The sequence below is a fragment of the Mastigoproctus giganteus genome, chromosome 3 (genome assembly GCF_048544385.1).
Source record: "Mastigoproctus giganteus isolate SK-2022 chromosome 3, ASM4854438v1, whole genome shotgun sequence".
In the NCBI taxonomy this organism is placed as follows: Eukaryota; Metazoa; Arthropoda; class Arachnida; order Uropygi; family Thelyphonidae; genus Mastigoproctus; species Mastigoproctus giganteus.
Genome location: NC_143577.1, coordinates 255,310,398 through 255,323,954, shown reverse-complemented (window position 1 = coordinate 255,323,954; position 13,557 = coordinate 255,310,398). Strand labels below are relative to the sequence as shown.

Below are 13,557 nucleotides of genomic sequence, written 5' to 3'. Positions count from 1 at the left end.
GGGCAACAAGATTAGTGAATGGAACAAAGGGTTGCTCTTATGAAGGAAGGCTTAAGATTTGCAAATTCCAGTGTCTGGAGACTAGTCACCTGCGAGGTGATCTGATTGAGGCGTATAAAGCTTTGAATGGTTTGAGCTTGCTCAATGCTGATGGGATTCTTCCTCTTGCTCAGAATAATTGCCGAGAGGGCATAAATTCAAATTGAGGAAAGATAGATGTGCGGAAGTTTGCCTTTACCCAGTGGGTGGTTGATTGCTGGAATAAACTTCCATCTGTCGTTGTAGAAGTTGATAGCTTAAATAGATTCAAGGCAGAACTTGACAAACATTTGGAGCTAGGGATGGGTGAAATAAGGGTTTTTTTTTTTTTTTTTTTTTTTTGGCTGATGCTATAAGCTTTCTTTCTTGCATCATGTGCCCTTGCTAATGCTGTTTTGGATTATGCATTATTTTTATTAAGTTTATTATCATCTTTAATTGCAGTGTTTATGCTTTTTTCATTTCATTCGAGACAGAGCCATTCAGAAGTATTGGGGAACCTTGGGTGAAATGGCATAGATATGCTGCCACTTCCAATTAAAAAAATAAATATGAATGCGTTTTATGATGATAATAAATTTAGTTGTGTTTAGGGGGGGGGAAACATGGCTACAATGACTAGATATTTTACTTTGTTTTATTAAGATATCAACATTATCAAAATTTGGTAATAAAAAGGGATCAAATTTTAATTTGTATTATGTGTTGAGGACATTATGCAGTTGTTCATAATGAATTAATATGAATAACAGTAATTAAGCCATGTGAATTTTGTGTATAAAGTATTATCATAAGAAATGTAACTTCTTGCCTTATAGATTCTTATAAATTCTTTCCTTTCTGGATTCATTGTAGAAACCTGACAAAGAACTAATCAGGAAAATGCCACAGAATTGACATGGCAGAGTAGTCAGGAGTGAGAATGTAGTAGCACACTGAGTGGACCATGGTTTGAACACATGTGACTATTAAATACAATCAACAATTGTATTCCTGATTTATTATAAACTCATCTGACCTGGTGGTCATGCCAGATTATAAATAAGTATATATAAACATTATAGGACATATCAAAATATGAGATTATGTTAAAAGTTAGGGGCATCAAGCAGCATTGCTTCAGGGCAATGTAAAAAAAAAAAATTGGATGGTCAGATAAGTGGCTATTTCTGATGCAGCAAAATGCACTTGGAAAATGACAATCTGGAAGAAACTTGTATGTTGGGAGGGATTGAATTAACACTTGTAGGGCAAGAAAGGGATTTGAGATTTACAGTTAAATGCTTTGGCTGCTTGTGCATATTAGTGATTTTCAGAATACTGTTCAGTTAAATTCTTGTTGCATCTGGGAATGCAACTATCTTGTTCCACATAAACAAGCACTGATTGCAGCAAACCTGGATATATGTCCACTGCCATTATTAGTGTGACATATCCAGGTTTATTTATGGTGGAGCAAGACTTTTTATGCCATCTCTTGGCCAAAAGGTTAAGTCATAATATTTTCACACAAATATACAGCTACCTAAAATTTGAATTTCATGATGTCTCTATCACCCGTTGTTTTTTTTTTTTTATAATTTCCCCTTAAAATAATCAGTTCCATATTAAGTGTGAATTTAATAAGTGCTTTGTTAATTTTAGCATAATTTTGTCTTAGTGCAAAAATATTTCATGTAAGAATGCATTTCATTATATAACAGCAGTTTGTTTTAGTTTAATAAGAACTTCTGAAGCTTCAAACTGTATTCATGTACTTTTTTAATTTATTAGGCTTTGGAACATTATACTGATCTGTATGATATAAAGAGGGCCATTGTACATACTCATCTTCTAAATGCAGAAGTAAGTTTTCTTTATAAACTGATCTCTTAAATTAAGATAATGTTGTTTGTGCAGTAAAATGTGCAAACTTGCACTTACTTGCTAAGTGGAGGCAGGTCCCTTGGTCTTTTATTTTGCTGTTCTATTTGGTTTTGGTTGGTTCTCGTCTTAATATTTAGAATGTGCATATTATTTCCTTGAACAATTGTTTTAGATTGCCATTATGCCCATTTTACTTTGCAAAATTGCAGAGCCTGTAGATTCATGCAGAAAAAAGGAGGATATGGACTCCATGTCCCATTTTTCCATAAAAAGACAAAGTAAATTGGATCGACATAAATAGAATAATCTAAAAAAAAAGTGAAAAAGTGAGAAAAGTGAGGCCTGCATAGCAATATTGGTTGACATACATGATCTGATTAATCAGTAAAACCCAGTAGGCCATTATCCTAATTACTCAATATAACCCAATAATTGGATTATATCGATTAATCAGACGAAAGAAACAAAACTTGAAACTGGTATCCCTCAGTCAAAAACTACTTTCCACAGTAAAGATCGGACCTCTGTCTATGGTGGCATGGTGGAGTAGCCATATTATTAAGCTCCAAAATCTGCTTCAGACAAATATCACTACAGATTACCTTAGAAGAAGTTGCAGTATAGTTTGCCATTGGAATAACCTTTACTGCAGCGAGAGAGTGTGTGTACACAGTAGGCCCTTGATTTAACGGACTTCAGATTTAATGAACAAAAAATTTCTGTCTTGAAGTCAAAATTTAGAACATATTTATCTGATAGCATCACACATCAGACAGATGTGCTGAAAATTACTTCTCATGAAATAAAGGCTGTTTTACTGCTAGATAATGCACCTGCTCACCCTAATGCTGAGAGGTTAGTTAGCAGGGATGGGAGAATTAAATGTTTTTCTTACTCCTAACACTGCTTCACTGATACAGTGCTGAATCAGGTGTAATCGTTGCATGTAAGAGGTTGTATAAGAAGTTTTTGGAAGAGGTGATGGTTGTTTTGGAAGAAACAGAAGATGCTACAAGAGGCACCAGCACACTGCAAAATTTATATGCATACAGTGTCAGATCTGCTGTCTTCAACTTAGCAGCTGCGTGGAAAGATATGAAGATTACTACCTTGACCAATGCTTGGAAGAATTTGTTCTACGACATAGAACCTGAAATGAACTTTTAGGAAGTCGAGGCGTCTAATTTTTGGGACATTCTTCTGAGTACCGGCAACTGAGAATGTTGAACAGTGTCTCAAAAATGATGGTGATCTGGGCTATCAAATTTTTTGTAAGGTAGAGATTGCAGGAAATCTTCATGGAGAACAAGAGGGCAATGATGACGATAAAAACGAAGAGTCAGGTGCACCTCGTCCTAAATTGTCTGTTATAAGACATCATACATTATGTTGAATCATCATCAGACCCTGATGTGCTTCCGTATTATGAACATTTTAGAGAATTTCAATCTACAGTAATAAGAAAGCAGCACTAAGGCAACTGAGTCTTGATGATTTCTTCAAGACCACTTCAACTGGACCTGTTTTACCAGAACCCTCTACAAGCAAGGAATTAACACCTCACCCTCCATATGACAGTTATTGATGACTCCGAAAATTGTGATTCTTTCAATTAAGTTAATATTGAATATTATGTATTTTTTTTTTATCCAATGGGGTTTAAGAATTTTAAAGTATTTTTTCTGTCTAAAATGGATTTAAATGAAAAACTAATGTTCACATTGAAAACAACTGTGTGAGCTTTAAGAAAAAGGAAAAAAAAAAAAAAAGTGGCGGAAACACTCCATTAGTTATATTGTATAGTTTTTGATGTGTTTAATTAAAATAAAGTTTGGTTCCTGTCGTAAATTTATTTTTATATTTTTAACAGATGTTTTTAGTGGCATGTATAAATTACTGTGTACGTTTTAATAATATTTTAATGCATCCTGTACATTATAAGTTCGTTATTAATGTTTTTAAAATACATTTGATTTAACAGACTTTCAGTAATAGCGGGGACACTCCTCTCTCCAATTAGTCCATTAAATCAAGGGCCTATTTTGCGCACGCACACACACACACACACCGGGTGATTATAAAGTAAGCTTCCCTATTCAAGAGACCCTAGTGTCAAAACGGTTAAGATTTAGCACTGTGAAAATAGGTGGGTATGTCATTTAGGGTAGTATTTGTAGAAGAAAATATTAGTTCAAATTTCTGCTGCTGGGAGAAAATGTCACTGCACATATGTAAAAGTTGTCATTTACTGCAAGACATGCTGCTTATGCAAATGACATCCTGTTAGATAAAAGCAGAAAGGCCAATGCCACTGTCAATAACAATTATGGCTGTTACAAAAAAGGAACGGGATCTTTTAGTAAAACTGTTCTACCAGAATAATAGTAATGCTAATGCAGCACTTAGTGAATATCAGAAACTTAAAGGTTTGTGTAAAGGACTTTTGACATCAGTGGGGCTTCGAAAACTAATAAAGAAATTTGAAGCAACTGACCGGGGAGTTAGGTCTAATTCCATGCAGGGGACTATCATGTATTGGAACAGAGAAGTGACAATTGCAATGGTCAGAATTCGAAACACTACCAGTCAGTAGTGCCTGCTAGAGGTGTCAAGAGACTTGAACCTTCCTTGGTCTACTGTACGTAAAGTGCTTTGAATAATTTTATGCTGGTTCCCATATAAGGTTCACGTAGTGCAAGAACTAAAGTCTTGTGATCGGCAACAATGAATAGACTTTGCTCTAAGATTTTTGGCTCGTATGAACTTGACGATAAATGGGCTCGAATGATCTTGTGGTCTGATGAGGCCCATTTTACATGGGACTGTAAATGCACAAAACTGCTGAATATGGGAAACTTCTCGTCCATCTGCTGTGCATGAAAGATTGCTACAAAGTCCATACGTTACAGTATGGTGTGGATTCACAGCAGAGTTTATAATCAGACAATTATTCTTTGAAGAGTCTACATCATGCTTTCCCCCCATAATGTGTACAGTAACTAGTGCATGGTACTGTGCTCTTCTAAGAGATCACATTATTCCTGCTCTGCAAGAAAGGCAATGCTTGGAGATTGTAGTGTTCATGCAAGATGGTGCCCCCCCCACGCTGGTCGACAAGTGAAGGAACTGCTCCGTTCAACATTCGGAAATGATCGCATAATTTCTGGAGACTTTCCACAGTTCTGACCAGTCCAGCCCGATCACCAGATCTCAATTCCTGTGATTTCTGGCTATGGGGGCTACTTGACAGTTTACCGTGGTGGCATACAGACACTTTTCAACTTGAAAGCAAGCATTAAACAGCATGTCGCCAACATCCTCGATGAGATGCTATGCGAAACTGTTGCACACAGTGCTCCATTTTCAGAATGTCATCTCAAGCAAAGGAAAGCACATAAAACAATATCTGTAAATTTCTAAGTTCTGATATTAAAATGTAATCCTAAGTTAAGTATTCCATCTCATGTTTACAGTGCCAATTTCTCCCCTGGTGACAAAAATTTGAACCTTTTTTTTCTTCTACAAATCGCTTCCCCATACCCTAAATGGCATACCCACCGATTTTCACAGTGCTATCTCTAACTGTTTTGACACTTGGGTCTCCTGAATAGGGAAACTTATTTTATAACAGTGTGTGTGATTTGTTTATAAGAGAGGAGGTAAAGAGCATGAAATGTATAAAGGATTATAGTTCGAGATTACTCCATTAATAGTAGAAGAACCTAGCAACTATAAGGAATGTAGATAAATATTGAGTGTAAAATGAATAAAATGAATGTAAAAAATATTGAGCCTATTGGTATGGGTTAAGTGTAGTCTAAAGAACTATCTGTTGAATCCATAGTAAAATTGCAAGAAAATACCTGTAAAGAAAATATGAAATTAGCAATGTGAAATTACTTATTGTTGCAATTACGATGATTTTGGTGTTTTCTTCAGGAGTCAGCCACCAAAACCAAGGGAAATGCAACAGTTAAGCAAAGGCCTCTGTTTTGAATATGAGTATACTGAATGTACTGTATATTACTGAGATAAAGAAGTGATTAAAAGCAGGAGGAAGAGTATGATAACTTGACTTATCTCATGGCTGACTCTACAGAGGCAGAAGAAATAACTGCCGTAAAAGTGAAAAATCTAAGGAAATAATATTTGAAGATAGAAAGAAAAGAAATTAGAAGAAAGGATGCCGATCGGGCTAGCCAGGTAGGTAAAGTGCCTGCCTGGCAACCCAAAGGTCGCGGGTTTGATTCCCGCCTCGGGCTTGGATCACAGTAAAATGCAAAAAACTTTGGGAGGTGCATTATGGCCATAGAAGCTGATGTGCCAACAACTAGACAAACAACAAGAAGAAAGGATGTGATGAAATTAAATTAAATTAGTGGTATTTACACTAATTGACTGTAAAAGTGGTGTGAATTAGACGCTGAACTTATTGTAAGGTGAAAACAGTAAATATAGCAGAAAATAGCATCTTGATTGCTTTCGAAAACCTAATTTTTCTCAAGAAGGAAAGTGAATAGGGTTAAGGATAGTAAATAGTATTATTAGGAAGTGACAATGGTGGTGCTCGGGCAGTTTGGGGTTGCGATTCTCGTTCCTCTAGTAGGACCCTGAAATAAGTTCTGGGAGCAGATTACAAGAGTTTAAGTCAATTGTGTTAAAAATGGTAGGAAAAACCATTTATACCATTTAGGGTTAAAACCTTTAGTGTGTAAAGAGTTAAAATAAAAATGAATTAAAATTAAGAAAATATGAAATTTAAAATAAGGATACCCCAGTTAATTAGCCAATCAGTGGGCACAAGTTTATCAGACTGTGAGACACTAAAGAGGCTAAGAGGTATATGCTGTACATATTTACACAGCCTGATAGGTGAGGATGACTACTTTATATTATACATTTTATATTTATAGAGTGGCTGATTAATTTTTTGTAAAATAAAATGTAGAGAGCTTTATTGAAATGAAAGTGGAAGTAGGCTGCTGGAAACTTGTTATCCAGCAGTTGGTTATAGAGATATCTTATGTTAAGGGTGACTAAGTTGTGGCTATTACGTATAGTTGTTTTTCTTATATATTGAAAAGGTGCCTCCATAGCCAGGTGTGCAGGAGCAGCAGTGCGTAGCACACGCTTAATTAGACTGGAGTTCGAGCCCGTGACCACCAAATATGGAGGATGCGGAAAGGTCAGGGAATGACCACCGAACATTCCCAGAGCAATATGGCCTTAGTTGCAAATGCTCCTAAAAAAACCAAATAACAAATATATATTGAGAGAGGATGATATTGGCATGAATTTTCTTTGCAATGTTGGAATGCCAATGTGTGAAGTTGACTTTGAAGTTGAATGCATTACGTTTATTGTAGATGTTTATGGTAGTCTGTGGGAGTTATGGAGGTTAATAACCAAGTCGAGATAATATGTAGAAAGGTTATTGCTATTAGTTTTTTCCAGAGTGAGCTCTGGAGGATAGATGTGGGTAAAGTCTTGCAGGAAATTATTGCAGTTGATAACCAGCAGGTCGGCGATGTATGCATAAATCTTCAGGTAAGGAGGTTTGCCCACAGGTGTGCCTTTAGTTTGTAGATAGAAGTGGTGCCATCAAAGATGCAATTGTTTAATATGCATAGGTTTGAATTATTCCAGTAGTCAGGTTTGCAGTTTATGATATTTTTATACTTACGGTAAAGCTCTTTCATTACTAGTTTTAAGTTAGATCTATGCTAATGAACAGGCTGTTGAAGTCAAAAGTAAATATTTAAGTAATATGCCGGTTTTTTAGGGCCTCTATTACTGTTGATTATTAGCAATGATTCTGCTGTTGGGAATAATGTTTAAGATAGGCTTGAGGAGCAGTTCTAGTGTTTCTCCAAGTTTGTTTTTGAAGGATGTGATAAATCTGAAGCTTATGGGATTTTTATGAGATTTTGGGATAAAATAAACGTAAGGAAAGTTGTAATTTTTAAAATTGATATTTAATTTTTTGCTGAAAGCAATAAGTTTGTGATAATACTACTGTTATTGGTGACAGGTGTGTATGTGGTACTAGAGTTAAGTTCTGCTATTATACATTTGTAGTTTGATAGTAGAAGGTTTTGCAGGTAAAAAGCAAAGTTATTTGAAGCTTTGTCTACTGTAGTGATAATGAAATGTTTATGTAACTCTGTTAAGTGGGATTTAATGTTGGAGAAGGTGTAAGTACTGCTAGCTGTTGGGAGAGAAGGTATAGTCTTATAATTGTTGAATATATCAGCATGTACAGTCTTTATCCAGATTTGGAATGCTTCTATAGGGATGTTCTATTTGTAGGATAGTTTTAAGCAGAAGTTCAATAAGTTTTAATGTAGTTGTTTTTTGACCTTGGTAAAGTTGTAGGGCTCATATAGTCTGAATTTAAATCCATGTGTCATTATGTTCCTGAGTTCCTGGTCGGGGACAATATCTCAATTGCCAGTAATAATGTGTCAGAAATATGCGTTGACATAAGGTTGATAGCAAATGCAGCTGTTGTCATCTGGGGTGAAATTAATTCAAGTTGGTGGATTATGTGCTTATAGTTGCAAGCTATTAAACCAAATGGTTTAGAGTAACTGAATCTAGATTTTGTGTAGATATTGGCATTTTTTAGGAAGGAGATTAGAGTGCCTGTTGATGCAGCTAAATATGTTGAAGCTGCTATATTGCTAATGTACCTCAAGATGAGTGTGACAAATTCTGTGTTATCCTTGTTGGTATGTATTTGTAGTCTGAACTTACAGATGTCTGATATTAGGTGTTCTAAGTGCTTAGAGGTAAATTCAAAGCTGGAGGTAAACTTGTAGAGAGCTTTCAAGACAGTTTGATGTCAAAGAGTAGATTATGAATTTTCTGTATATCTGTATGGCAACTGTCCCATTTTGATAGGGTCTGTGCAAAAATACTATTGTATATGAAGAATGCTATATCATCACTTTAGTGATGATATAGCATTCTTTGTGTTGGGGTTTCTATGATTGTCTAGTACAGTGGTTTTCAACCACAGTGCTGCAACAACATTCCAGGGGTGCCACATAATTTAGTTTGTTTTTAAATTTATGTTATTATTTTTTTAAATTTATATATTTATTTCATTATAAAAAGGTACTACCTTATTGTTGTGTTCCGTAGACCATAATGACAGTATTTACATATGTCAATTGATCATTCTATTTACAATTCCAAAATAAAAAAATAAAAAAAACCCACAAAAACCTCACATTATAAAAGATAAGTTTTATTACATATAATATTACGTTATGGTTAACCTTTTGTGCTCCCTTGTTGAGTGGGACTTGACATGACACAAACATATGCCACGGGACTAGTGTATCAAATTAAGCTTGATGATAAGTTGCTTACATGTATTGAAGATATATTTGGCTACTTGGAAGAATTTTCTACATCTTACCTATATGAGTTAGGATTTTCTGTGCTTACCATTATTAAACAAACAAGAGGGGAAAGACAACAAACAATTGAGGAAGAAATGAGTCTCTCCAGTATTCCACCTAATATCAAAAAGATCTGTGAATCATGCTAGGCACAAATATATCATAGAAAAGTTATGTAAATTAAGGGTTTAAATAACCTCCAATGTACGGTATCTTTTTAATTTTATGGATCTATAATTGATGTTTATTTAGTAGCTTTATATAAAGAATAAAATTATTATATAAGTATATATAATCTGTATTATGAATTGTGATTGTTTATAATTATATTATTGTTCTCCCTTATCACAGCCGCCTGGCTGGACAGTTCTGCCGAGTGTTTGCCGGTACAGACATCACACTCACATTTTCTGCCTATACTACAAAAAAAATTAAGCATTGCTATTAAAATTGAGTTGAATTATATTATTATAATTATCATAACTTTTTTAATATTAGACTAGGGGGCTCCATCCCCTGCTTTGCTCGCCAATCCTTGCATACGCTTTTCTACGTAATATGTAGAGGTATGATGGAGCAAGTCAAATCTTTTCTACGTAAAAGACACCTGTTGAAATGCACTGATCGATATCTAATATATAAAAGAAAAAAAAGTGTAAGACAAAACTATAAAAAGTAAAATTGTGTGAATGTTGAGTGAATGAAAGTTATTATTAATAGCATGTTCTATCTTAACCTCTTCACCGGATACACTGATGGCTGTGCAGCCCTTCAGGAGCCTCACGGTTATCCAAGCTGACACCATTCTGTAGCTTTTCCTAGCTGGCGTGGGATGTGGACACTGGCTATTAGGGTAACCCCCAAGCCAGTGTTGGACAGAGATGCATCTTTCCTGTGTTCTTTTATTCCTGCCACCTGGGGTGGTTGAGTCTCCTTCCCCACCCTGTGTGGCCTCTATCCCCTTTTGCCTGGTGGCTTATCCCCCACCACCCAATTTTAGCTCCCACCCTCTGGACCAGGATGGGTATCCTGTACCGGTATGGGTCCCATTACAGTTCCCCCCTTTAAATCAGGCAAGTGCCTCAACATTGCCCTCTCTGTTCTCTTCGTCTTTTATCCCACTCTGTTCCTATCTCCCCATTATCTCCTTTCCAATATTTTTTTTTTGGGTCACTCCTTGGATGCCTAGGCTACCCCAGAGCTTTTTTCTCTCCTAATTCCTGGCCCTCCTCTTCGTGAGGGAAACTGGGGTTGGTAGTGTCTCTCCACAGCCCCCTCCCAGGCTAAGTGGCCAGAAGAACAACACAACCCACACTAATACTTCACAAAACATACACTGACACACACCCTGGCCCTGTGCAGAGTATTCTATTCTACACCGAATAAAAACACTGAGTTAGGAGAGATCCCCGGTGCCACCAGACAAAAAAAAACACTGTCACTGTGATTGATATCTAATCAGGAAATGGCCTATGTAATTATTTATCTGTGTATTTGTAGTGCCTGGCATTGGCTATATTCCAGACTTGGGTACAAGTTTTCTCTGTGCAGTGGGTGTGGTCTTAAACAAAGATATTGTATGGTTGAGTTCTGTGATTGGGTGATTATTGTGAATGCCTTTGCTATCGTTAGTCTTAGTGTGGGTGTTTATCACTCACTTTGCCACTGTTTTTGTAGTGGAAAATGAGTTCCCTATTTAAACAGCGGTAAGGGATTTTTTAACTAAAGATTATGCCGAGCCCTTGCTATGGTTAGTTGTAGTTTAGGCTGTGTTTTGCCATAATACTGTTTTTGTAGCGGAAAAAGAGTTCCCTATTTAAAAACAGCGGTAAGAGATATTTTAACAAAGATTAGTTTTTACGCGGCTTAGGGAGGGATTTAAGCAAAAAAAAGTTATTTTTGAAAATTTGTAATTGTTTATTTTAATTCCATATTATCATTTCTCTATCTTTATTTAAACTTCGATGTATTACAATGTTTTCGGCATGTTACATGTGGGCAGGGAAAGCTGTGAGGGGCAGCTGTCAATCACTGCTTCGAAATATGGACTTGTACCCAAGATCTGGAGTATATTACCTGTGGCATTTTCAACGTCAAATAAATCATCAGCCATTTTCAATCCACTGCAGGATGAAGGCCTCTCCAGCAACTTTCCAGTTCTTCCTGTTTTGTGCAATGGCCATCCATTTACTACCCACAAACTCATGAATTTCATCTGTCCATCTCTGTTGTCTTCCAGGTTTTCTTCTAGCTCCTCTTGGGCCATTCTGTAATTATCTTAGTCCATCTGTCATTATGTCTTTGAGCTATATGTCCTGCCCAAAAATGTCCTTTACTTGAGTTTGCTGCCTAATCCATGTGTTCCTCTTCATATTTAACAGTCTGATTCCCAATATAATTCATTCCATTCTGCGCTGTGTAGTTCTCAGCTTCTTTTCCATTCTTTTGGTGAGTGCCTAAGTTTCACTTCCATAAGTCATGTTGGGGAGTACATTCGTTCATTATTTTACGTTCCAGACAAATTGGGATATCGCTCCTCAGTATTTGACTATATTTCCTGAATGCTTATCAATCCAAAATTTATTCTTTTCTTGACTTCCAGCCATTTATCATTATTACAGCTAATGATCTCTCCCAGATAAGTATATGACTCCACCTTTTCAGTTACTGCTCCTTAAATCATTATATCCCTTTCTATGGCATACTTGTTCATCATTACCTTTGTTTTAGCCATATTGATCTTTAGTCCAAAATCCTTACTAACTCTGCATAACTGATTAAGAATTTCCTCTAATTCTTTGGATCATGGCTTATGACCACAATGTCATCTGTAAATGGTTTAGGTACCCTCCATTCACATTGACTCCTTTCTGCGACCAGTCTAATCTTCTGAAAGCTTCCTCAAGGGCAGCAGTAAACAACTTCGGAGATATTGTGTCTCCTTGTCGAACTCCTTTCTCAATTTTAAATTTGCTCTTGTCTTTGTCTAGTCTAATAAAGGGAGTAGCTTTCTCGTATATTTTCTTCAAAATCATAATATACGGGGTATCTATGCCTTGTCTTTCGAGTTCCCGAAACATTGCCACATGCTGTATGGAGTCAAATGCCTTTCATAATCCACAAATACCAGGCATAATGGTGTTTTTATATTTATTTGCTTTCTCAATTAGCTGTGATATTACTTGAAGGTGATCCATAGTTGAGAATCCTGTCCTAAAGCCAGCTTGCTCTTTTGGTTGATTCTCATCAAGTATTCTTTCTAATCTGTTAGTAATGACCCTTGTGAACAACTTGTAGATGTGGGATAACAAGCTATTGGTAATTTCAAATTTCTGATTTATCTCATTTCTTATGCAGCAAAACTATGATTGCATTATTCCACTCCTTAGGCATCACACCTTTTTTAAATGCATTTTGGAAGTCTTGCCAGTTTTTGTGCCATGTCTCTTCCTCCTAATTTTAAGAACTCTACAGTAACTTAGTCTTCCCCCGGGGCTTTCTGATTCTTCATTTTCTTCAACGCATGTTCTACCTGATCAGGTTACCAATTTGCAATCCATCTTCCCCACTGCTGGCATCATTCCCTTGCTCCTTGTATAATTCTCTATAGTAGTCTTCTATTTGAATTATGCCTTCTCTGCTATTTATAAATACACCATCGCTATTCTTCAATTTCAGTATCATTTGTCTTTCTTTATTACTGCTCATGGCTGCTGATTTAAATCCTTTGTTTTCCCTTAATGCTTGTTCTACTTTTCTTTTGTTAAATCTTATGTCCTCTGAGTCTCTTTCTAATGGCTTTGCATAACTCAGTGTACTCAATTTTCTCCTTGTCAGTGTTTATCTTGCTCTTCATTTGTTGTCTTTGGTTCATCATAAGTGTTTCTTGACAGATTTTTACTTCTTTGGATTTCTTTTTCCCTATAGGTTTCTTGGGCTTTATCACTTTCAGAAAGTTGTAATATTCCTCGTTGGTATCTTGGTCCTGAGCCATCTGCAGAAGCTCAAACTTGTTCTTAAGTTCCAGTACATACTGCTTTTTCTTCTCTTCTATTATCTCAAAGACCTTATTATTTACTCGAGTCAGTTTTTTTTTGTTTCTTTTCTCACATCTACAGGTGATCCCCACTTAACGTTGATAATTCGTTCCGGAAAAACAGAGCGCTAAGTGAATCTGCACTAAGTGAGCGCCGCATTCACATAAGGTAACATATGTATTTGTGAGTTACAGTTGGTGCCATAG

The 13,557-nt window shown here is 36.1% G+C and overlaps 1 protein-coding gene across 1 annotated transcript in view; it reads left to right on the top strand.

The window, feature by feature from the left end:
• Chc (clathrin heavy chain) overlaps positions 1 to 13,557 on the top strand; it is a 496,589-nt gene that overhangs the window by 247,791 nt on the left and 235,241 nt on the right. Inside the window, exon 14 of the mRNA XM_090369802.1 lies at positions 1,813 to 1,884. Coding sequence (XP_090225928.1) covers positions 1,813 to 1,884 — 72 coding nt within the window. The remainder of the gene's footprint in view (positions 1 to 1,812; positions 1,885 to 13,557) is intronic.